At 42.4% G+C, this 24,747-nt stretch overlaps 1 protein-coding gene across 1 annotated transcript; it reads right to left on the reverse strand.

Annotated features, from left to right (window-relative positions):
• Positions 1-2,229: 2,229 nt before the first annotated feature.
• On the reverse strand, positions 2,230-23,520 carry SKP1 (S-phase kinase associated protein 1). The gene is made up of 6 exons (XM_065408933.1): positions 23,410-23,520; positions 19,431-19,527; positions 8,198-8,271; positions 6,764-6,907; positions 5,916-6,056; positions 2,230-3,507 (listed from the first exon to the last, which is right to left on the reverse strand). Exons 2-6 carry the CDS (start codon positions 19,525-19,527, stop codon positions 3,472-3,474), a joined length of 492 nt encoding a protein of 163 aa, XP_065265005.1. The 5' UTR covers positions 23,410-23,520; the 3' UTR covers positions 2,230-3,471.
• Between the last annotated feature and the right edge of the window lie 1,227 nt (positions 23,521-24,747).

Here is a 24,747-nt window from a genome sequence, read left to right on the forward strand (position 1 = left end):
CTGGTTAAAACTGGAAGAGTTGAGAGATTAGATTACAATATCTGATTAGCTGAAAGTTTGGGGGCAGGGGAACCACTAATCCAAAACTACCTTGACTTGTGCTGGGGGTGGGATGGGCAGGGTTCTTTTCTCCAGCTCACCCAAACAGGAACACTGTAGGATACAGAGCAAGTGCTTTTTGAGCAGTAGATTAGGGCCGCAGCTAAAGCACGAAGAGTTGCTCCCCTAAACAGAGGCATAATCAGCTATTTTGATGGAGCAGCCCCACCCCCACACTTCTAGTTTTCAGAATTAGTGGAAGGAGTACCAGTGAGCATACTTCCTACCTTAGTCCCTTTAACTAGGCCTGTTCTGCAAAGACCTCCACACAGCACTTATCACATTGCTTCTCCCTTCACACACAGCTCAGAGGCATAAAGACAAAGTTTTGCCTATGCTCATCTCCCCAGCAGGGTGGTCCTTAGCACACAGATTTATATTGACAGTGCCTCAAATCAAGGGCACCCATAAACTCCCCTCTGTAGCTTTGCTACTTGAATTCACTTAAGGCAGCAAGTAGCATTTTAAGAGGGCATGTTCTGCTTTGAAGAAAAAAATAAAAAAAAATAAAAAAATCACACTACTTTCCCCAAACTTTGGTATAGGCACAGCCGGAAGTCATTTTAGAGCAAGTTACTCCACATCTACTTACAAGCTGGAGATTCGTAGGTAACAGCCTCAAAACCAGTCTTGAATGCCTGCAACTGTTCCTGGAATGGCATGGGTAACACTATTTCTTGGGGTAGAAATGGTGCTGTGCTTCTCCTTGTCTCAGTAAGTGCTGAAGTTATCACAGCCCTCCAGCACTATGCTATGATTTTTTATTTATTCTTTAAAACACTAGACTAGTTAGAATATCAGATCATTGCTCCAAGTGGCATTTTAGACTAGAGTCTGTTATTCTGAGGTCACAAGAATCCTGCAAATGAATGAACATCTTGGATTATCAAACCATCCAATGAAGATCAGCAATTCTCACACCAGAGGAGACACCGCTTCTCAGGTGCATTACCTACAGTTAGGGCAATTCAATACATATTCTTTAGTCTGCCCCCCCTCACTTTTCCCATTGTACCATGTGGCATTACACTTCTGCCTCCTCCCCATCCTAAACTCTGCCACAGTCCTCACTTTATGGTACAGCTGAGCATTGATACCCGCCAAGCCTAGGTCAGGATGTACTGGCAGATAGCAAGAGTGCAGCTGAGCTGCATGTAGGTTTGCCTCTTATCTTCTAACGATGCCTTATGACATGGGAAGGGACCATTTAACAAGAGGAGAGGTGAACTGCTCCTGATTTGTAGGACTGCAGTTTCTCTTCCACCCACTAAAAAGAAGAATCAGTTTGAAGTTGGATATATCACATCACTTTTTGTGGTGGCCAACCCTTGTCTCAGGGGATAAACTTGCTGAGTGTAAGCCCGTTGTTGCTGGATGCAACATAAAACAACAAAGCCTAAAAACAAGTTCATCTTTATACCTGTGTTAAGGAAGGAATTGAACATCTAAAGACCCAGGACCTTGCTTTAATATTAGTCTTCGAAACAGGATTAACTTACTCCACTAACCATAGCACTGGGTCTCATTTTCTTTCCTAAAGAGTATACGGTTTCCTACAGAAGATTTTTGATGTTAACATGTCTAAGATTAACTGCATTGCTTGCATAGAAGAGGCCCCATGTGTCATCAAGAGCATTTATTTTTGGTAGCATTAGGATGCTCCAATGATGCTACCATTACACTGAACCTAGGATCCATTAGCCAGCAACCCCTCTTGAGATGCTTTGGCAGGCTGGAGGAAGCCAGTTAAGGGATGGATGGAGAGTAAGTCTGCTTGGGTGCTACAGCAGTGACTCGCCAACTTTTCATGCTATTGACCATCTCTTAATAGCTATCCCCAACTCTCCATTGTTTGTCACTCAGTTCCATGGACTGTAGTCGGAGAAACTGTTTATAGTGCAAACTGCCAGTCAGTCAACACAGAGTCAGATGTTAAAATGTTCTCTACATAGATTGTTTACGCAGCAGCTACATGGAAGTTTACCAGCAATTTCAAGTTTTAATGTTTAGCAAGACATGTGCTATTCACTGAGTGTTCTAGAGGCTGTCAAGTTGCTCGTTAAATTAACTAGATTTTTCTAACACAATCGTCATTACCCCTTTAACACCACTTAGTGCAACACCATGAGCTTTAAAATGAAGATAAGTATATTTATTAAGGTTAATTCTAGTCTAAAGTTTATACAGAAAATGGAATGCAATAAGCTAAGATCACACCTCAAATGTTTAGTACACATCCATCTCCTACTCCCTATAAGGGAACCATAAAAGTCAGAAAACCAGTTACTGTTTAACTAGTTGCAAGTGGCTTTGTCCAAAAGAAGTCACACTAGATACAGCATTAGCTTTGTTTTGTATGCAATAATGAAGAATCTACAAGCTGTGATTTCGTGTACAGTACATAGGTGAAATATTTCTTGCAGACACATGAAGCCATGTTTAATAAAGCTACATCACAAGCGGGTTTAGAATTGCCTAAAGCCAGCTACTAATGACATGCTGGATCAGTAAGTTTAACTTTGGTAAAGTCAGTCTTTTTTGGTCAAACTGGGAATTAGCTTTTCCTATTAAAATTCCTAACTCTCCTGTGCCTACAGCAGTTCAGATTTTGTTTTGTACCAGCTACAGGCAGGGCTTAAGATACATGGCTAAAGAGTTCCAGGTTAACTGTAACTAGCTGACCCAGGTTTTGCCAAACCCACATTTGTGCTAGGGCTGGTCTTTTGCAGGCAAAACTGAAACAGGGTTAGAAAGTACTAGCCACTGAAGAGATTTTGTAATTTCTAAGGATTTGCCTGTGACCAACTAAGAACTGTGTCAAGTACTAACTTACTCCAAGGGGAATTATCCTTCATATTTAGAAGTTTGGAGGAAACTCAACAACTCTTCACTCAGCCTGGTTCCCCAAGAAACCCTTTGTTCTTTGAATAAAAATATGCTTTGTTAATTCTATTTCAGAAAACATTTGCAAGTGGTTTTATTTACAGTGGAGTTTAAATGCTTATCTAAATTCTGACATCTCAAGAGAACATTGTAACTGGACATGGACAGTTAACAGTAATGAACAGGATGGCCTGAAGTGCTATTTCCATACAGAATCCACGCTTAGTTCAGTTTTATTCTTTGCAGGGTAAAGTAAAAAGACATCTGATTACACTGGTAAAAACTCAACCATAGGATTTAAATCTGTACTCCCAAAAAAAAAAAAAAAAAAAAAAAAAATCCACCACACTACACATGCAAAGGGAACAATATCCTGCTAATACAACTTCATTTGCTGCTGCATTTGTCTAATATTAACAATTATAAACAGAGCAGTGCAACTAGTATTTGGAACGATCCTTACAGTGTTAGAGTGTCAGGCACAAAACTTCACTTCTCTTCACACCACTGGTTTTCTTTGCGTACCTTAAACAAGATAAAGCTTTAATTAGATGCAGTGCTACACATGCTATGAACTTCTAAAAACTAATTAGACAAAAACAGTCCCAGTGGCATCCTGGATTACGCTCCTTTCCTGTAAAAAAGGGTGACACTGGAAGAAATGCTGGATTTTTACTTGGATGGTTGAAACTAATTTTTGTAAAATATTTACCATTCAGATTGAGAAGTTACTGAAGATAATATATGCATCTTTCAACTACTTCCTAAGATAAACTATTCCTGAGTAGAACATGCAGGCTAATTAACTGGTCATCTTACTATACATCAGCAGCTGGCTGCTGACACATCTCTGTGGCCCCTGGGGGAAGGAGGGCAGCAGGTCTCTGTACACTGCCTCAAAAATAACAGGAGTACTTGTGGCACCTTAGAGACTAACAAATTTATTAGAGCATAAGCTTTCGTGGGCTACAACCCACTTCTTCGGATGCATATAGAGTGAAACATATATTGAGGAGATATATATACACACATACAGAGAGCATGAACAGGTGGGAGTTGTCTTACCAAGTCTGAGAGGCCAATTAAGTAAGAGAGGAGGGGGGGGGGGGGGGGGGGGAAAACTTTTGAAGTGATAATCAAGATAGCCCAGTACAGACAGTTTGATAAGAAGCAAGTGTGAGAATACTTCTCACACTTGCTTCTTATCAAACTGTCTGTACTGGGCTATCTTGATTATCACTTCAAAAGTTTTTTTTTTTTTTTCCCCTCCTCTCTTACTTAATTGGCCTCTCAGACTTGGTAAGACAACTCCCACCTGTTCATGCTCTCTGTATGTGTGTATATATATCTCCTCAATATATGTTTCACTCTATATGCATCCGAAGAAGTGGGTTGTAGCCCACGAAAGCTTATGCTCTAATAAATTTGTTAGTCTCTAAGGTGCCACAAGTACTCCTGTTATTTTTGAGGATACAGACTAACACGGCTGCTACTCTGAAACCTGTACACTGCCTGCGTCCACAAGCACCGCCTCCGCAGCTCCCATTGGCCAGCTCCTGGACAATGGGAGCTGCAGGGACAGTGCTGGGGGTGGGGGCAGCACACAGAGCTGCCTTCCCCCCACCCCAGGGGCCAGAGACATGCCAGAACCCAGCTGCTTCTGAGAGCAGTGTGGGGCCATGGCAGGCAGGCAGGCCGCCTGCCTGCCTGAGCCCCGCTGGACTTTTAGCAACCCAGAGATCGCGATCGACTGGCAGAGGCTCCACGGGTTGGTGACCACTGCTATACATGATTTAGGAAGAGCTGAAGTGCATTGACTTCACACTCAAGTTCTTCACACACTGTTCAATGATGTTTGCAGCTTCTATAGTACTCTGCTTAAAATGATCATTCAACCACCATTTTTAAGGTAGACCATAAAGCACAGCTTGTTTTATTTAACTCTTTGAAAGGCCTTATTAGGGAAATTCTGAGCAGCTTGAATCTTCGTAGGTGGGTGCCCCAACACACCTTCAGCTTTACTGTTGAGGTTTTTGAAAGGGCAACAAAGGACTATTTATGGCAACCCAGAATATCCTATTACTGATTTAGCTTCAGTGATTTACTTAGGGTTTGTCTACTCTATGGAGGCGACAGCACCATAGCTGTTCCACTGTAACCCCACAGTGCAGACACACTACAGCGATAGAAGGGTTTTTTTCTGTCACTGTACTAACTCCATCTCCCTGAGTGGCAGCAGCTAGGTTGAGGGAAGCTGCAGGTAACACCAGGGTTTAGGTCAGCAGAGCTACCTTACTCCAGCTATGTTACTCAGGGGATGGGAATTTTTTTCCCCCCACACCCGAGTGATATAGGTCAATCTACATTTTAAGTGTAAATCTGACCGTCAAAAAAGTTTAGCAAGTCTGACATGGTGATATTAATTCACTTGTGAAAAGTGAACATGCTAGACAACATTAACTTGTAAGGGTATGTCTACACAGGGATAAGAAACCTGCAGCACAGCCGCAGCTGGCCTAGGTCAGCTAACTTGGGCTTGCAGGGCTCTGGTTGTGGGGCTAAAAACTGCTATGTAGATGCTCAGGCTGGAGCCTGAGCTCTAGGACTCTCCACCCTCCCAAGGTCCCAGAGCTTGGGCTCCAGCCCGAGCTCAACCCTCTACTCAGATTTGTCAGCTCCGGAGCCCTAGCCCCAAAAGCCTAGTCAGCTGATCTGGGCCAGCCACAGGGTACGTCTACACAGGGATAAACTTAAGTGGCAAGTTAATTGGGGCACCAATTCTAGCACCATTGCTTTACACTTTATAACATTTAGACCAAAAATCCTAGTTTTACCTGGGAAGTCTGTGGGTTGAAACATTAGCTATAACACTCGTGTGGCTACTTCAATGTATAAGCAATCCAGAATTTAATGAAACCCAGACTATGGAGTACCTGTGCTTCTTCCTCTTCAGTGAAGTCATTCTTGATATTGAAGGTCTTGCGAATTTCTTCTGGAGTTTTCCCCTTAATCATATTTGCAACAGTCTTGCATGTGACATCAAGCAAACCTTTAATGTCTAAGTAATTTGCAGCCTGCAAAAAGAGTCACCAGATTTAAAGTCAATGTTCTGCCTCTGTGGATGTACAACCTTAAACCAAATACAGGCTACTTTTGTTTTATGATAAACGTATTACTGTATGTACCTCGTTACAGCAAGTGTTTAAGTATATTGGACAGGGCAGTCCTAGTTGAATGGTTCACAATAGTTCTAAGCAAACTTAAAATTTGAGACATTCCTGTTAGAAAAGGCTTATAGAAGCCTATGAACACGGAGGTCTTCAGGGCAGCCAGTTGGCTATCCAAGCAATACAGACATTGCCTGTACTAAGTGCACACCAACTTACATACCATTAGGGTCAAGGGGAACTAGGCCTCAAAACATTAAGACTGAATTTTGAAGTTAGAAGTGGGTTCAGGCTGCTGAACAGAATCTAGTACACAATCCTATTCCAAATGAAGGAAGTTACCATGTCTGCGACAAACTTGACTCAGAAGACCCAATTCTGAACTTGAGTGCAAAGCTAAACATCAAATTTGTACTTGGGTCTGCAAGTGTAGATTGGGCTGCTTAGTATTAGGTAAGTATTTGAAGAATGTCCACAACACTTATCTTGAATGATTTTACTATGAACTGGGGAAAGTCAGACCAATTCCACCACTTCTAGGTACACCACCAAGATAAAGTTCAGAAGTCTAGAGAATGTCTGAAGAGAGCATCTAATGGAACATGGACACCCACCAGGATAAGTTCAAAAAGTGTTCCTTGGTCTACTTTCAGGAATTCTTGGTCCCACACAGGGATGTCATCTGTTCGTTTTTCCTTGTTCTCATCGTCCTCAGGGGGAGGTGGATCATCCTTGTGGTGGGTGCACCATTGGATCACCTGATATTAAGACATTCGAATCAATATAAAAAAAAAAAAACTGTCCTTAAGCATTCTCATCAGCTCTGTTTAGACTGACTTCAGATTACAGGAACAGTTACTTTCCCAAAACTGCAAAAAAAATCCACAAAAACTTGGACACAATGTGCTGTGTCAGTGCTATTTGTGCCAGATAGTAAGACATGTACAGACCCAACAGTCTTAAATACAAGACCCTGGAATTTCAAAGCCTTTTAAAATCCTGTTGAGTGTGCCTGGGTAATGAAAGTCAGACATTTTGGTTCTCGAGATTTCCCAGAAGGTATTTGAGCAGATTTACATTTGCATTAGTGCACTGTCTAATCAAACATAGCATTAACATTAAGAGCACAGTTCTAACACAAGAGGGTTTAAGTATGACCTTCTCCCTACAGTTGAGAAATGCAGATTAGTTTGCTTAACAAGAAAACTACCACCTATTGGCAGACAGCATGGTCAGGCATTAGTGCTACTCTATATAAAAGATTATGCATTTGTATTAGGGAGAAAACAAGTAGTTAATCTACTAATATTACATTTTTTATTTAATCTGAATTTTGACTAGTGAAGTGTTACCTAAGCACTGCACAAGGAATAGGGGTTGCCTGCTCTTATAATCTCCTTTTGCACTCTGGCTAGGAGTTTATAACACGCTGTCCTAGCCTCACTGGTCAAATGCAGCTTATTCTAGAACTAACCCAATTCATTTCAAACATTGAAATTGGTTCAGACTCTTCCAACACAATGCAGACAGAGTCCTCAAAGAGACCTGACCTGCAAATTTGTTCCTCTTTTCATTTGACCTAGTAACAATAGATTCCAGCCAGTGCATTTAATGATCTGAACATGAGTCTCCCCATCTTTCATTTCAATTTGGTGTGCTCAAGTGAGTCCTCAGATAACACCAGCTGTAGACTTCTTGTGGAGAACCCCAGGACAAGAACAATGAGGGAGTGGATGGCGAGTTTGGTGCACAGCATAGTAGGTCTGGCAACAGCTATTACCACTGCTACTGGCCCCTCACTCTGAGTATTAATATGAAAAGATTTGTTTTATCTGTATGATTTACAGGGAAAATCTCATCTAGAAATTTAAACTGCAGTTCAACAAATCCTGCTTTTGACTGATAAACAGTTTATGTTCTAAAAAATGTAACTGGTACACAAGAAAGTTTGTGTTTAAATCTAGTATTTCCAGTTCTCATTAAGTGATGGCTCAATCTACACATTTTTGTAGTTCAAAGCTACTAACAGCACCTTGGTAGCATCTTACCTTTTTTAATATAGCTGCATTAACATTTGGAAGAGGAACTGGGTCATCATCTCCTTCATCATCCATTCCCAGATCTAAGAATGGAAAGAAGATTTAGATGCTGTAACTTGCCATTCACTCATTTTTCTGAAATTCAGATGGCTTCATCAATCCACAACTACAGTATATAATTCTGATACAGAATGTTGCTAAACCACTCAATTGTATTCAGATTATGGTTCTCCTATTGCTAAAGTAGGAAGTTAAGCATTCTTAGACAAGGCTTCATAATACCACGGCTGCATCACTTTTACATGCTATGTAACAGAATGCTCATCATACTCATGTAGCTAATAGTATATATAATATAAATAAAAATGATGCATGTAGGTTTCCTTATTCACAAAGCTATTAAATTGCCATTAGATGTTCTTTTCCATCCCTATTTCACTGTAATCCCACTATTAACAGTGTTGGATAATTGGAAGGAAAACTCTTTAGCCACTACCAGCTTTTAGGTCCCAAATTTGCTATAAGCGTTCCAAAAAAGAATTCCCTTTGAATCTACTATTAAGTGAGATCTTAAAGAGCTACTGTATGAACTACAAACCATACTTTGTCCTCTCTGCAGGATCAGTTAATACTGTAGCCATAAAGATTCTGGGTATTTGGCTTACAAGGCATTGTATATTGAAACATAAAAGCCATATTAGTTTCCAAAGGTAATAAAGATATTACCTCACCCACCTTGTGTCTCAAATATTCCGGGACTGATACAGCTACAACACTGTATACAACAGTTAATTTCCACTCTATTTGAGGCAATGACAAATCACTTGACCACATTAAGAAAAATCCTTTAGGGAATGTGGTAAAACCAATAACCACTGTTTAAAAAAATTCAGAGTATACTTGAGACATGTGTTAAACACATTTATGCTCTACTGAGTCATCAAATTCAGAATTAAGTGACTAACAGCATCATGTAGAGAATATTGAAAGCACACTGCAATTCACAAAGTAGACTTTAATCCATACCTGGATTGAACTACACAGGATAAATACCACATTAAGGTAACTGCCCTGATTAAAATGATGCACCATACCATTTTATTGCAAAGCAAGATATCAGAATTGGTATGTTATCTGAGTTTGAGTGCTCTGTATGCAGCCATGTAAAGTGATGCATAAAATTATCTATGCATTTGATGAATAACTGATCAGCATCATCCAAATACATTAAGAAATTAACTTAGTTAGAATATACCACTGTTGCACCTGCACCGCCACCACCACCTCCTCCTCAAAGCAAGCCTAAACAGTGGCTAACATGCCAATGTCCTACCTACACTGGCACTCCACAATTACCACTATTGGGAGATTTTAAACAGAAATGCTACTGTTTATCCAAGTCTACTTGCAGTAATGAGCTATAACAGGTATTGTGTATTTCACTGATATTTTATTGGAAACTTCAAATATACTTCATTGAATGCAGTGACATATATAGGTGCAGCGAGAGAAGCTAGTTGTCAAAGTGTTGGACTGTGGAATGAAGAATTTAAACACTCCAAGGAAGAGAGCAGATATGTCCTGGCTGAAGCCTCTAGCACCCCCTAACTAGGAAAGACTGCCTCCTGCTTTCTTGGTGTCAAAACCCTATCTGTCCCTCCATCCCCCGTTCAACCCTCCAGTTTCTCCTCCTGCTCCCCTTTGGAGAGATAATTCTGCATTATCAGCATATGAATCTGCAGCACAGATGTCTGGGAGCAATAGAGAGTGTTTTATTGACACAAGGGATTCTAAAGCAGTAAGAGGCAGTGCCATGTAATTCCAGAGTTCCCAATACATGGTTTGTCTAGTGTGCCACTTCTGATTTTCAATGTAAACCAAAAGCCACTGATAACATTGAAGAGTTTAACAATTTTCTGAACTCTAAAAGCGGCAAGATCCCTTTGGATGGGCTTACCAAGCAATTGCATTCTCTGCCACCTGCTGAGAGAACTTTTATAACTTCCTGCTCATGTTTTCCAAATTTTGTTTATTGGTCACGCAGAGCAGCACCACACTAAGCAGCTTTTGGTGGTGTTATAAGGTGGAAATGACAAACAGTAAAAAATAAAAAAATACAATTTTAAATGTTTATAGTATTTTATCCTGTCTCTCTCATTGCTAAAAACAATTTCTACTTGAGGGTATGCAGTCTGTTCAGCTAGATCTATAAGAGTCATTTCTAGAAGTTAAGGCACTAACGTATTCATTTCTAATGTTTGGGATTTTGCGTGTAAGAGCACAGACTGGCATCCCTATTGAGAAGGATTAGGCATAGTTTGCTGTACATACAGACCATCTGGTAGACTTGCACAGATGTTTTTGTTTGCAATTTGTGTCAGTGGGAGATCAGAGCTAAGCATTATCCTGAATAATTTAACTGCTTTCACAAATGAGAGACAAAGCTTTTCTGCTTTAATTTTCCATGTATTGAGACTTTCTGAAGTCTCATCCAGTGCTCCAACATATGAAGGCGAAATCCACTGTATTTGGAGCTGACCAAGCCATCCGGTCTGTCCATCTTTGCAGTATCTACTATAGTTTAACATATTAAAACAGTAAGCTAAGGCTGCATGCAAATGAAGGTAGGTGGCTTGTGTTTTTATGAACCTCCTTTCTCGAAAAGTGTTGGAACTACACAAGACTAGAATATTCAGGGGACATAAGCATTTTAAAGGGCTTTTGCCTAAGAGTCCGTATAACCTAGACTAGAACTGCTGTTAAATGTCAATACATTTGTAACTTTTGGTTCTGTTCCTAACACTCCACATGGGAATGCCAGCTTTCCTTATACCCCTACTGGCTTCAGGCAATATCTAGATGGCACGTTTAGGTGACTGCCTCAGCCAGCTGCAGGGTGGATAAAAATCAATGATTAAAAAAAACCACACACACCTGATTTTTTTATTTAACCCCCCCCCCCCAAAAGCATTTTATCAAAATCTGATCTAAAGATAGTTTTAATTAGGATACATTATAGCTCAAAGATCTCATCATGGAATCGGGATTATAAATTCTACAGTATGAGAATATATTCAAGTTTTGTAAATGAGTTACAATAGTTCATGGATTAGGGACCCAATTTTATGGGGTTCCAGGGGCTTCTGTATAGATTATTTAGGTTAATCTTTCTTAGGGTGACCAGACAGCAAGTGTGAAAAATCAGGGGGGGGGGAAGGTAATAGGTGCCTATATAAGAAAAAGACCCAAAAATCGGGACTGTCCCTATAAAATCGGGACATCTGGTCACCCTAATCTTTTTATCTACCCTATTGGACTCAGTACTCAGTCTAGAAGATACCATCAGAGAAGCTTAATTTTGCAGTTCTCAAACTGTGGATTTGTGTCTCCAGAGATAACATGCTTGTTAACAGCAAAAATGTTTTTAAATAAATAAGAGGTGAGAAACAGACCTCAACCCTATTGTCCCTCTGTAAATGTATGTACACAGTCAATCCCTTACCTCTCTGTAAAAGTGCAAAGTTTCAAAAAGTTCAATGAATAGAAGATTGTTAGGGGCGGACTAGATCTGGACAAGGAGAAGAAGCCTGGAGATAAATGTGAGAAGGGAGGGACAGGCAGTAGAAACAAAAGTGAAACTGTTTGAGCAGCATATTCCAGAAGTCTTGAGGTCTTTCTGAGTGTAGCATTCATTGATTTGAGATCTACCATATCATTCTCTCACTAGAAGGGAAAAAACTATAATGGCAGCAGGCTGTAAAAGAGACCCAGTTTGGGAATAAGAACCATTCAAGAAATACGTTTGCTTAGGGTTACCATATTAAAGGTTTTTAAAAAGAGGACACTCCACGGGGCCCTGGCCCCGCCCCACCCCCAAACCTTCCCCAGCCCCGCCCCAACTCTGCCCCCTCCCCTGAGTGCCCCGCATTCCCCCTCCTCCTCCCTCCTAGCCACGCGAAAAGGGCTGCCTGAGCGCTACCGGCTTCACGGTTTGCCGGGCAGCCCCCAGACCCTGCGCCCCCGGCCAGGCACTTCCCCTCCCGGGCTCTGGCTGCGCTGGGGAAGCGCCCGGCCTGGGGCGCAGGGTCTGGAGGCTGCCCGGCAAACCGTGAAGCCGGTAGCACTCGGGCAGCTCCGCTCTTCAGCTACACAGAGCTGAGGTGTCTGGGGGGAGCAGCCGCAGCCGGGAATCCGCCTGCAGCTCACAGCCTGCCGGAGCTGCTCAGGTAAGCAGGGGACTGGGACGCGATAAATCGAACCAGGAAGTGCTCGCCGTCGACTGCGGTACTCCAGCTCAACGAGAGGAGTACCGCGGAGTCGACGGGGAGCCTGCCTGCCGCGTGTGGACCGCGGTAAGTTCGAAGTAAGGTATGTCGAATTCAGCTACGTTATTCACGTAGCTGAATTTGCGTACCTTACTTCGACTTGGGGGGCAAGTGTAGACCAAGCCTTGAAGTGATAATCTCACTTAACAGCAGTAGCTTTGTCTGCCGGTGTAGAAAGAATATTTTCTTCCTTTGGATGAATTCATTCCAAGTTGAGAAATCGTTTGGGACCTGAAAAAGCAGGAATGCTTGTTTTTCTTTTCCAGATTATGAACAAACAGGAAAATGAAGGTAAAGATGACTGAGTTAGCTGCAGAAGCCAATATTTTAAGTTTCTCAGGTTGATCTGGCTGACGCAGATTTTTTTTTATTATTTTCATTTAACTATTTTAGTTAAACCAACAAACCTGATTTTAAAAAACCTGACTTTTTAAATTCAAAATTCATATGTTTGTTTTGTTAAAATATTATGTGTTTGCTGTTGAAGAAAAGAATCCAGAACACACAACATTGTTGTTTTAGTTAAATAAAACAATTTAAATGTCTGTCTAGTGATGTTCTCCTCCTAATACAGCATGGCAAGAAAATCCTCCAAATATTAATGATTAACCTGTTGCATTGGAGATATTTATGAAGTCATTGGGAGGGGAACTATCTGCTTCACTTATCTTCGGTAAATGAAATAACCAAACAATCATTCATTTTCTGTTATAGCTGTAAAACTAATTTGAAAAGTTTTCAAAATAAATCACTTTAAAAAAAGGATAGTGTGTACCTTCTAAAAATGAAACCTACATCTATCTCTGAGTTGTGAAGAATATGTATTAAGGTTATAACCAACAAGAATGCACTTTTATGTAGAAATCATGATTAAATCAAGTCTTCCTGACAGTGATTTAAATCAAATACACCCTTACCATGGTCGCCTCAGGTGTCAGACTGGGGGGGGGCGGGGGGGGGGGCCGCCACTAGGACCCAGAGTGTAGAAAATTGTGTCTGCTGCTGGTGCATATATATGCTCTCTGCTCTAGATGCACAGAGATGGTGGAGTGCTGTGCTGGAGGAAGGAGGGCACAAGAGACATAACAGGCAGGCAGGCGAAAAGGTGAGAGGGAATAACAGAAAGCAGCAGGAGCTGCAGGGAGAGAGGAGGAGCTGCCTCTTATGTACCTCTCTAGCACCCCCAGGAGCCTGGACTGATTAACACCAGCTTCTCAGGGAGCTTCCTGTTTCCTGCTGCTTCCCTGAACCCACTTGAGGAGAACAGGCAGTCAGCTGTAGTAGGAGGAGCCGGTTAGGCCCTTAAGACGCTGATAGGCCCTGTTACCAGCCTGCTTATTTGTCCCCTTCAATTGAGTGTTGAGAGCCACTACAGCTGGCACAGAACAGCAGTCATGAGTGAAAGAAGAAAACGCCTCTCTGGGGCAGCATTCAGAAAGAGAAAGAAAGCAAAGGAAGCTTTTCTATCTCAACAGGAAGGAGCTCTCCTGAGATACATAATCACAAATGTTCATGGTGAGCCTTCCAGCCACAGTGAGGATGTGAGTGGTGAGGCTTGATCTTCCAGTTAGTCAGAGTGCAGGTGTCCTGGCAGCATCCATATCTCCATCTCAAATGGATTTAACCATGCACATTCCCGAAGAAAAGTGTAAATCAGAGAAGAGTGTGGTGAAGGCGCAAGAAACAGCTGCTGCTGAGTTTAGTTCCTGAAGTCTAGAAGATACAGGACTGTGGACCCACTTGAGCAGTAGCCTCAGGGACTTCCTTGTACTGCATGGGCCACAGCAAGTGAAAAAACTTCATGTTCCCTAAAGAATGAAAATAGAAGTTTCCATCCAACACATTACTGGCATGAAATCCCCAACGGTGACAAAAGTGGAGAGGCCATGGCTTATGTACTCAAAAACCCAGAATGCTGCATACTGTTTTTGTTGCAAACTCTTCCAGTCTAATGTTCCAGCCACATTGGGTTCTACAGGAACAAAGGACTGGAAAAATCTGGCATGCCATGAGAAGGCAGCAAATCACCAGAGAGCATTCCATAGGTGGAAAGAGCTTGAGATGAGACTAAGGTTAAAGGCCACCATAGATGATCAGCATCAAGAGAAGATTGCATCAGAGTCTCTTTACTGGCAAAATGTTCTGAAAAGGCTCATTGCCATTGTGAGAATGCTTGTTACCCAAAACCTAGCACTGCGTGGCACTTCAGATCAGCTGTATGTGCCAAACAATGGAAGCTTCCTTAAAATTGTGGAGCTGATGGCTGAGTTTGATGCTGTACTTCAGGAGCATCTAAACAGAGTCACCAACAAAGAAACGTACACACACCACTACCTTGGAAAAACAACTCAAAATGAGATCACACAGTTACTGGCAACAAAAGTCAAACAGAAGATTGTGGCAGATCTGAAATCAGCAAGAGATTACTCTGTTATTCTGGACTGCACACCTGACATCAGCCATACAGAACAAATGACTTTAATGGTGCGTTTGGTAACAACAACAGAACCTAGTGAAAATGTCCCCGCAATGGTGACTGTCAAAGAGCATTTTCTAGAATTTATTGACATTGATGATACTACAGGAGCTGGTATGACAAATGTGCTTCTTAAAAAGCTGGAAGATATGGGAATTGTGATAGCTGACATGAGAGGTCAGGGCTACGATAATGGTGCCAACATGAGAGGAAAGAACAGAGGAGTACAGACATGGATCCGAGAGTTAAACCCTCGAGCTTTTTTTGTCCCATGCAGTTCTCATTCATTGAGCTTGGTGGTCAGTGAATCAGCATCAGCTTCTAATGAGGCTGCTGAATTTTTTAATGTAATTCAAAGCATCTATGTATTTTTCTCTGCATCAACTCATTGATGGTAAATTTTGAAGCAACATCTGGGAACATCCTCTCTGACACTGAAACCACTGAGTGCCACACGATGGGAAAGTCAAGTGGGGGTGATAAAGCCTATCAAACAACAAATTGGGCTTAGTGTTGTGGCATGACATACTGTCTGAAATAAATGTTGTAAGCAAGAGACTCCAAGGTGTTGACCTTGATATATCTGGAGCAATGGAACAACTGGACAAAGCAAAGTCATACCTACAGTCTTACTGGTCAGATGAGGGATTTCAAAAAATTCTGAAGAGTGCACAGAAGTTGGCAGACAGCACACTTAAGTTATTTTCCCCACCCATTCAAGAATACAAGAATCACCGAAGAAGACATTTGATTACAAGGCACAGGATAATCCCATAAAAAAAAGAGACCCCAAACAACAATTCAAAGTTGAATTCTTTAACCAGGTGCTAGATTGTGCAATACAGTCAGTTGAAGAACGTTTCACGCAGCTCAAGGAACACAGCAGTATATTTGGGATGTTGTATCATATTCCAAAACTCCTCACTATACCTCAAGACCTACACCAGCAATGCAGCGCACTAGAGACAGTGTTGACATATGATGACATGCAAGATATTGATGCGAGTGATTTAGGTGATGAACTGAAAGCCCTTTCAAGATACATTTCAGCAGGATCAACTCCAAAGGCTGTTCTGGAATACATGTGCACAAAGATGATGACCACCCTCTTTCCAAATGCTTTTGTTGCTCTGCGCATACTTCTAACACTTCCTGTAACAGCTGCCGGTGGAGAATGCAGCTTCTCCAAGCTGAAGTTAATAAAAAACACATCTATGCTCCACAATGACACAGGAGAGGCTGGTCGGCCTTGCAACCATCTCAATAGAGCATGAGCTGGCCCAGACTTTGGACCTTCAGGAAGCAGTTCAAATCTTTGCAACCAAGGAGGCACGGAAAGCACCATTTTGATTCTTCAAACAGATAAAAATACCAGTGTTTACTATGCAGACAAGAAAAATTAACTTTCAAATTCCTGAACAGCAAAGGTAAGTTTTATTTAAAAATTTTGAACAAGGCATTTTAATTTGTTAGTTCTCCTTTATTGGGGTAGGAAGCAGAGCAGTACCATGAGAGAAGTAGAACAGGAAGAAGGCAGAATTGAGACCTTTCAAAGTTTTGGCCCAAGCAAGGGTGCATGGGGTCGTCATTTGAGCTCCCCGCCTGAGGTGCCAAAATGTTGTGGGCCGGCCCTGCAGCTGCTCAAAGGTATTACTGTCTTCTCCCCAACTGCCTCACAAGAAGGCAAGACAGACTTCAAACCTCAAGGACAAAAACAGGAACGCTAGCTATCTAAGAAACAAGTTGCCTAAATAAAACCAACATGGAAAAATTGAACGGAAACAAGAAAAATGGTATGCATAATCTAACCTTTACTCTGTAGGAGGTACACTAGAAAAAGCAGTCTTTTACAAGTTTTAAATATGTATCCTTTCTCCCCACTAACATTGGTGGCACAGAGCAGGTCAGAGGGGCTCCCCCAGTTTCTAGTGTATTGCCACACCCCCACTGCAAGAATATAGTCTGATCCTCAATGTTCAAGAGCTAGCCTGTTTCCATAAACCCAGGCACTTGAACAAAAGTATTTAGATAGACATCACTCCTGAGAGAGTAAATTTAAAACAAATTTAATTCAGACTCTCACTATTGTAATCACTGATCAAGTAAATGGTTCCCCCTGTTGTACTTATTTTGGTAAAAGGCTTTTTGAAGGCTTATCCACAAATTAGTTGTGCAGAAGTCCAAATTAGCATCTTAAGAGGACTTCTAACAGTCAGCCTGAGGATGACGAATGCAAATTTGCCTTTCAGACTATCCCTGACCAAAACAGCTCAACCATGAAAACAGCTCACTGCCTATAAAAAGAGTTTATATTTCTTATTTTCAACTGTATTCAATATGAATTTGACATTGACAAATTTGTCACAGTTGAGGAAATAACTGCATTTAGAAACAAGCATCTTTTCTGACATCTTAGGAAAAGATAAGAAATAAGACATGAATGAGTACTGTATAGGCCCTTTCTCTGAAGTAGTAGTTCAAGTGAACCAACAGACTGGAGGGGGAAGGGGGGGGGGGGAGAAAAAAAAAGACTACAGCACGTCTACAAGAGGGACTGTAGTTTGGAAGGAGACTGCCACCAGTGTCACAGGTGAAGGTTCATGATAGACACCCAGGACAGACACTGCTCAAGGCCACTGGCACTTAACACCATGTCATAACTCTGCTCAAAACAGGCTAAAAGCAACAGTGATAAGGACTCCAGTGCTGAAGCCTTGTATGTACCAGGGCTTCCACCAACTGGTAATTTTGTGCCAAAGAAGCCTAATGTAGACTATTCCTGAGGGATTCTGTACCAAAAATAAAATAAAAATTCTGCACACAGTATTTTAAAATTCTTCCAAATTTGTCAATAAATAAATGGAGGCTCCAGCATGGCAGTAGGGAGCTCAGGCCACTGGCTGCACAGAGGTGGGAGATCACCCTGCAGCCCCCATGCACAGGACACGGTGGTGAGGCTGCACCCGACCCTGACAATGCAAGGGCCAGGTCTGTCCAAAAACACCCTGAGGCCTTGCCCCTCCAAATCAGGGCAGGCTCAGACTGGCAGGATCCAAATGTGGAGGGATCCAGGTGAGGTGAGAAGGCTTTGGGTGGGGAGTCTGGGTGTAGTTGGCTCAGTGGAGGGCTGTGGGGGGTGCGGTGGGGGGGGGAGGATCTGGATTCACAGGAGCTTGTTGGGGGTGCCGGGGCAATGGGACTCTGCAGGGGGGTCCAGGTGAAGGTGGTTGGAGGTCACAAGAGGCTATGCAGGGAGGAGCAGCTGCCTGTATAGTGACTGACCCTCCCTCCACAGCTGAAGGAGCAATGGGAGCAAGAAGCTGGGTTGGGTGAGATGCAGCGCTTCCAGCAGCCAGGGGAGGTTTCTGGTGGTGGGTCTGACCCGGCCCTGCCATTCCTTGCAGGGGAAGAGGAATTCCAGTACTCCCCCACCCCCTGCCCAGCTGGGACTAGGATAGGCGCCACCAGTCTTGGCATCCCCCTCTCCGGCATTACCTCTCCGCCAGCTGCTCTAGGTGCCTGAAACAATGTGCCCGAGCTGCTGGGGAGGGACGTGACCGCTCTTACAGCTTCACTTTGCTTCCCCATCAGAAAGTCATTTTTCTGTGGGGAAGCAAAGAAATCTGAGGGGGACATGAATTCTACCCAAACGCAGTGATGTAAAATTCCCCACAGGAGTTGTAGACAAGGTTTAAGAGAAACACTCATACCACAGACATGTCAAATACAGAGGGGCATTTTGCAGAGGCTATGATGACACCACAACTTCTACAATAGAAAGTCTTACAAAAGAAAGATATCTTCCAGTTGATGTGAAAACTATCTAGTAGACTTGCACTGACAGTCTGTCCTCTGTTGTAAGCTGCCAACAGTGGGAGGTTAATGTATATGAGACCTTGAGACATACTGGGTATTTCAGTTTTAAAAAGCAGCAGCAGCAAACAGTTAAAGATTCAGACACTAGGGCCAGTGATACACCTATCACCATTTACAGCTTTGATGTTTAAGTTGTTTGTTGTACCTTAGTAGCCATCATACAAAGCCAGTAAATTTAACCCATAATAGAAGTGTTTTGTAGAGATCAACTATCTAGCATGCTCACATGCCTAGAATCAATTTGTGTTACTTGCCTACCACCACAAATCAGTACCTGTACTTTAGATCTAAATATCCAAGTAGGTTGCACATCAAAACATCTCTATCTTACAACTACACCATAAGAACCTACACTTAAGAGTTACTTGCAAAAGTTTTTGCTTTGCTATTTGTGGTTGTACTAATCCTTTCTCTTACTACTATATCTGTGCCTAGGACAGTGCTTCCAAGAACCATTTAAGTGGAGTTGTGGTAATGCACCTCAGTTTTTAAAAATTCTGGTTTGAGTGATGTTTCCTGGGACACTAGTTTGCGATAAGCTTTTATCTCAAATCCGCACTCTTACCTTCCAACATAGTCTTGATAGTTACAGATTGCTTTGCAATTTCAACGTCAACTTCAAAAATTTCTCCATCTGAACTCTGTAGTTTAATTGAAGGCATCTAAAACATGAGAAAGTCACCAGTTATTTTCATGCAATAGTTTGCAGAGAAGTTTGTATTACACTAAGTGCTGTTCAAGTTATAAAAGCCATCTTTACCATTCACATTGCCTCTTCAAGACAAATGCCATCAAGATGGGACACTCCACTGTATATGGAAGGGCAAATGAAGTGTCCCCCATACAATCAGAGACATCTTTACAAAGTTTACTGTTTGGATAAGCAAGTCTTAATTCACTACTTCTAGATTAAAGCATCTGAGGATGAGAGAGTGGAAAAGGAGTAATCTAAGACTGATCTAAGCAATTAGGAAGTGTCTAATATGTTAAACAAGAGGCCAACACATTTCACATTTAAGTTTTAGGGCAATGATGCAATGTGAATGAATGCCAGCCATATGTTGGCAGTACTACAGATGCAGTAGCATCCCTCCCTGGTCTTGAATATGGTTTTAAGTGATGCACCAAAACTTCCAAGTGCTCCCAAATACCAATGTCAACATATTAAGATTAGTATCGTCCTTCAAATCTGCTAGCCCCTTCTGCCATCTGGTGACTATTCAGGTGCAGTTAGAGCCCACAGCACTTTCAAAATTCTGGTTTCTTGGACAAGTCTCCCTCAAATGAAACAAGATTGACATATTACGGATACTGGAGAGCTTTCAGAACAGATACCGAGCAAGCTTTTTGCACCTGCCCCCACACTTACTGTTCAAGACATTACTTAATACATTGCTAGGTCTAGAAAAAAAATGGATTTTAGAACATAAGTCAGTCAGTCTTAACAAGTTCAGGAACAACAACAATAAATTGTAAGATTACTGCTTCTTGTTGTAGCACGTGTGTTTGAGTTTCCTGGAGGTGTTCTATTAGGAGTCGGATTATCAAGCCTCACAAAACTGATCTTCCTAAGAGTTATGCTACAGCTCAAATACAAGTTATAGGCTTGATACAGGAGTTACGGGTGAGGTTCTATGGCTATGCAGATGGTCAGACTAGATGATAATGGTGCCTCACTGCCTTAAAAAAAATATATCTATATCTATATCTACCTACAAGTCCTTCAAGTGCTTCTGAAGTCAGGCTACTTCAAATTTTAGAAACCGTCTTTAATTCATTACAACTAATATGTAAGCTGTATTAGTGAATTTCTCCAGTTAACAGCTAACAGAAGAAAGCAAGCTTGTTTCTATTGCAGTGTTAAAGAAGTAGTCTAGACTAATTGGTTCTATACTAACTGTGAAAGTGATTTGCTTTAACAGGAAAGGTCTTTGAAGGCAGCTATACTTGGAGAAAAGCCTGTGTGAAGTCATTGGCCCTAGTGCCTTCGATGTCTCAAGACCTTTTTTGGTCATTTATTACCTAGTTGTTATTTTGCTTTGCAGAAGAATATCACAGTTTAGAGCTCCTTTAGTGGATATAAGAGAGCTAAGGCATGCATCATTTGATGCAGCCAGACAATCCAGTTCAAAACTGGTTGGAAAAAGCTTTAGGGACAAAAGATACAAAAAGGTTAGGGGGCCTAAGATTCCACAGACCCAAGATCTACTGCAATTAAAGCAGCTTACTGGCTGTATCCCTTTCAGCCGGCTTGCATTAACTGCTCCACAGAGCAGACTCTAGCAGGTCAATACTGCTGATCCTGACTACTGCAAAAAACCCAGCCCAATGAAGCCCAGCCAGTGCAGGTTATTAAGCAGCACGCAAGCTGAATATAGAACCTCATCTGAGAGGATGAGTGCAATCTCAATTTATGTTTGGGAGAGTTAGAGCCAATCCTTTAACCCCATATGAAAATATTATATCTTAAGTGGTATGGGTATTTTTGGATGGACTCAGACTCATGAGCACTGCATCTCTCATTGAAGTAGGATACTGAATTATTGCTGCAATGTTACAACTATGGTTTCTCTTTTAAGAGTGCTGAATATTGATTGAAGTTATTCAATATTATTATTAAGCAGACCAGTCCTACAATGAGAAGTTAAGATTGCTCAAGTACAAATCTAGCTTCTTATTTGCTAGATATAAATATGACTTCACATCTAAAAACAGTTGCCCTGCAATCTCTTACTTTTTTGGGTGGGGGGAAAATCAGCGACAAGACAGGAAGTTTATTTTTGACTATTTGGACTTCCAAAATTTCAAGGAAACTAATAAAATGCAGAAATTAAGTTATTGCTTCCAGTTTGTTTAGCGTCAATACAGCAAATTTCTAAGTGTAATTTGATTTACATCATAGCACTGCTTGTTCCATAAGCAGACTGAGTCAGCATTATTTTTAAATGCCCTATTTTCAGTCTAACTATGCTGAAATATTCAGTGAAGGGAGAGTCTCATACATCTAAGTATTTTAACTGTATGATGTCATATAGAAATTACTGCTTATTGTGATCAGAAAATGCAAGACTTTCTTTAAACTGAAATGTTCATATTTGGGATTTACACTTCTCCCTTCATGTGAATGTTTTTTTAAAAGGAGCAATTTCAAGTTTATGTTTGTTATCAAAGTGACAGTATCAAGTTTTCTTGTATATTCAGTCTACATGCACGACAACTGCATTGACAAAATAGGTTGAGTAGTTATTAGCATGACCTGATTAACTACATGACATTAAGCAGCACAGAATATTTTCACACAATGAATAGTTTAAAATTAACCACAGCATCTTGACATTATACCTATTTGGAGCTCGTCAGCCAAACTTTAGTCATGTTAAGGTGTAACAAATGCAAGAAGTGTAAAATTAATTTTCATACATGTCTAGGTTGTACACATCTAGGATTATTACATAATTCTACACGATGGGATATATCCACAGATTTTACCTGATCAAATTCAGTCAATGCAAAACTATTTACATTAAAGTCAGTTTCACACATTAGTTTTAGTCCATAATTCAAATACACATTGATTACATCCCTTTAACAAACAGGGCTTTATTGTTAGAAGTCTTAATCAAAAGGACATTTTAAGTAGTTTAATTCTCATTATCAATCGTGGAGATCAGTGTTTATACTTCGTTAGTAAAAAAGAGACTACCTCCTGGAAGAGAAATATCATTTGCAGTGTAGAACATGGAAAACAAGTTAGCCTCAGATACCAGTACAGCACAGTGACTAAGCAGAACAGTGCAGAGCCTGTATTTGACAACACTTAGTCAGGTAACTTTTATTATTATTGTTTTTAAGGGATGTACTTAAATTACAGCACTGTGCGCACATTTTACTGGCCCTAGCTGCTCAGCTCAACCATTTACGGTATCTTTAGCCAACTCTGTGCCCTGCGAAGCTGTTAAAGCACGTACTCCGGGCTCTTCCCTTGCATTTCTCAGGCTCACACACAACATCCATTAATAAGGGCCACGTTTCAGACACTTGTTTAACGGTTCTAGTCGCAAGGTCTGACAAACACACACACACACACACTAGAGAAACGCGCCGTGGAGCCCAGGGCAACGCACAACACAGCAGAGCAGAGCAGAGAGCAGACCGGGGGTTGTTTGCGTTTCAAAGGCTCAGAGAGAGCCTTCTACCCGAGCAGCATCGGGGGCAGGGCCGGGCCGGCCTGCCCTTCGCCCAGGGAAGCCCGCGGCCCTCCCGCCATAAGTGGTACGAAGCCCCCTGGCCCCCGCCCCATTGGGAGGAAGAGGAGGCTCCCCAAGGAGCAGGCCGCAGCCCATAGCAACCACCTGCCGACACCTCCCCGCTCACTTTCCTCCGCGCGGGGCCAGGCCTAGCTTCCCCCGGGCGGCCGCTGCGGCCTCCATCCCCGGCCTGGCCTAGAGCCCTCGCCCCGCCCTGCTCTGCTCCCGGGATTGCCAGCCCCACCGCGGGCAGGCGCAGCCCAGCTGGGGGACGAGACCTGAGCCATCGGCCCTCACCGCGAGACGGCGCCCGGCTCTACGTCCCTCCGCGCTGACCGAGACCCGGCGGCAGCAGCTGCAGCTAGGGCCTGACTGCGGCGACGCCTTTTATACCGCGGGGCGGGGCGGGACTCCGGGAGGTGGTAGACGAAGGACCCCGCCCCCCCCCCCCGCTGCCTCACAGACCAATTGTAGGTGTCCGCGCAGATCGCCTGACTGATCGTGGGGAAATGTAAAATGCAGCCCGCCGGCGGGACACAAACGCCTTCCTCACCTCCACCTTAGATACAGGGGAGCGAAGGGGAAGGGATTTCATGCATGTAAACGGATTGGGGGAGTTAAGTAACAGCTATGGCGTCTTTCAGGCAGAGGGTGCCCCTGTCAGAAAAGCTGCCTCACATGGCAACGGCAACAGCCTCATAGTGGATGGAGGGGGCTTACCCCAGCACGTGTTTGTTGCATGCCCCTTGCCCGTGCTGTGGACAGCCTTCAGTACTAGGCCCCGTGTTGCCCTGTTCCCAGGGCCCAGCCTCTAGCCCGCAGCTTCTCATCCCCCCTCTGCCTTCCTCCCCCACCAGGAGGGAGTAGTGCAGACTCCTCCCGGACTAGGCACTCATGGGTTGTTCCCAGTTCTGGCACCAACTCCCTGCATGGCTTCGGTCTACCTCATTCCACCTTAGCAAAATGGGAGGGATGATATTTCCATGGGGATTCATTAATCCCTGTCAGGCAGGGGCCACATCTTCCTATGAGTTTGTAGCATGATCCTGATCAGATCCTCCAGCTGCAACCACTATACAAAATCATACTGATACATTTTGAAAACTGCATTGGAGGAGTATCATAACAAATCTCAGGGCAGTTTGGACATGGTGGATGTTACTGAGCTAAACACCTCAGCCACTCTGTCCTTCAGCGGAACAAAATTCAGCCTCCTGCTCCAAAAACCAAAGACCCCTAACACTTGCACTAAAGGGAAATCTCCACCAGCTCTGTCAAGTGCACCTCATTTTCAGAGATTTAATCCCAAAGTTTCCTACCTTCTACACAAATTGGTGTCCCTCATTTTTATTGTGAGAGGAAAATTAATATTAAACAGCTTATAGCAAAGTTATTTTCACTATAAAAGAATGAAACCTACAACATTTTAAGATTCCTGTATGAATCATTTTTGTGTCCTTCATTTTGATTCTCTGACGCACACATTTGTGCCTCTGCAGGTGCATGATTTTCATTAACTGTAAACAGTATAGGGCCAATGCCACACAGTTGAGAGGTTCTGATTCTGGCCTGTGGAGGGAGGGGTTACTCAAAGGATTATGATTGCATAACTACATATATTTTACTCTATATTTT

Source organism: Emys orbicularis, chromosome 8, assembly GCF_028017835.1.
Source record: "Emys orbicularis isolate rEmyOrb1 chromosome 8, rEmyOrb1.hap1, whole genome shotgun sequence".
In the NCBI taxonomy this organism is placed as follows: Eukaryota; Metazoa; Chordata; order Testudines; family Emydidae; genus Emys; species Emys orbicularis.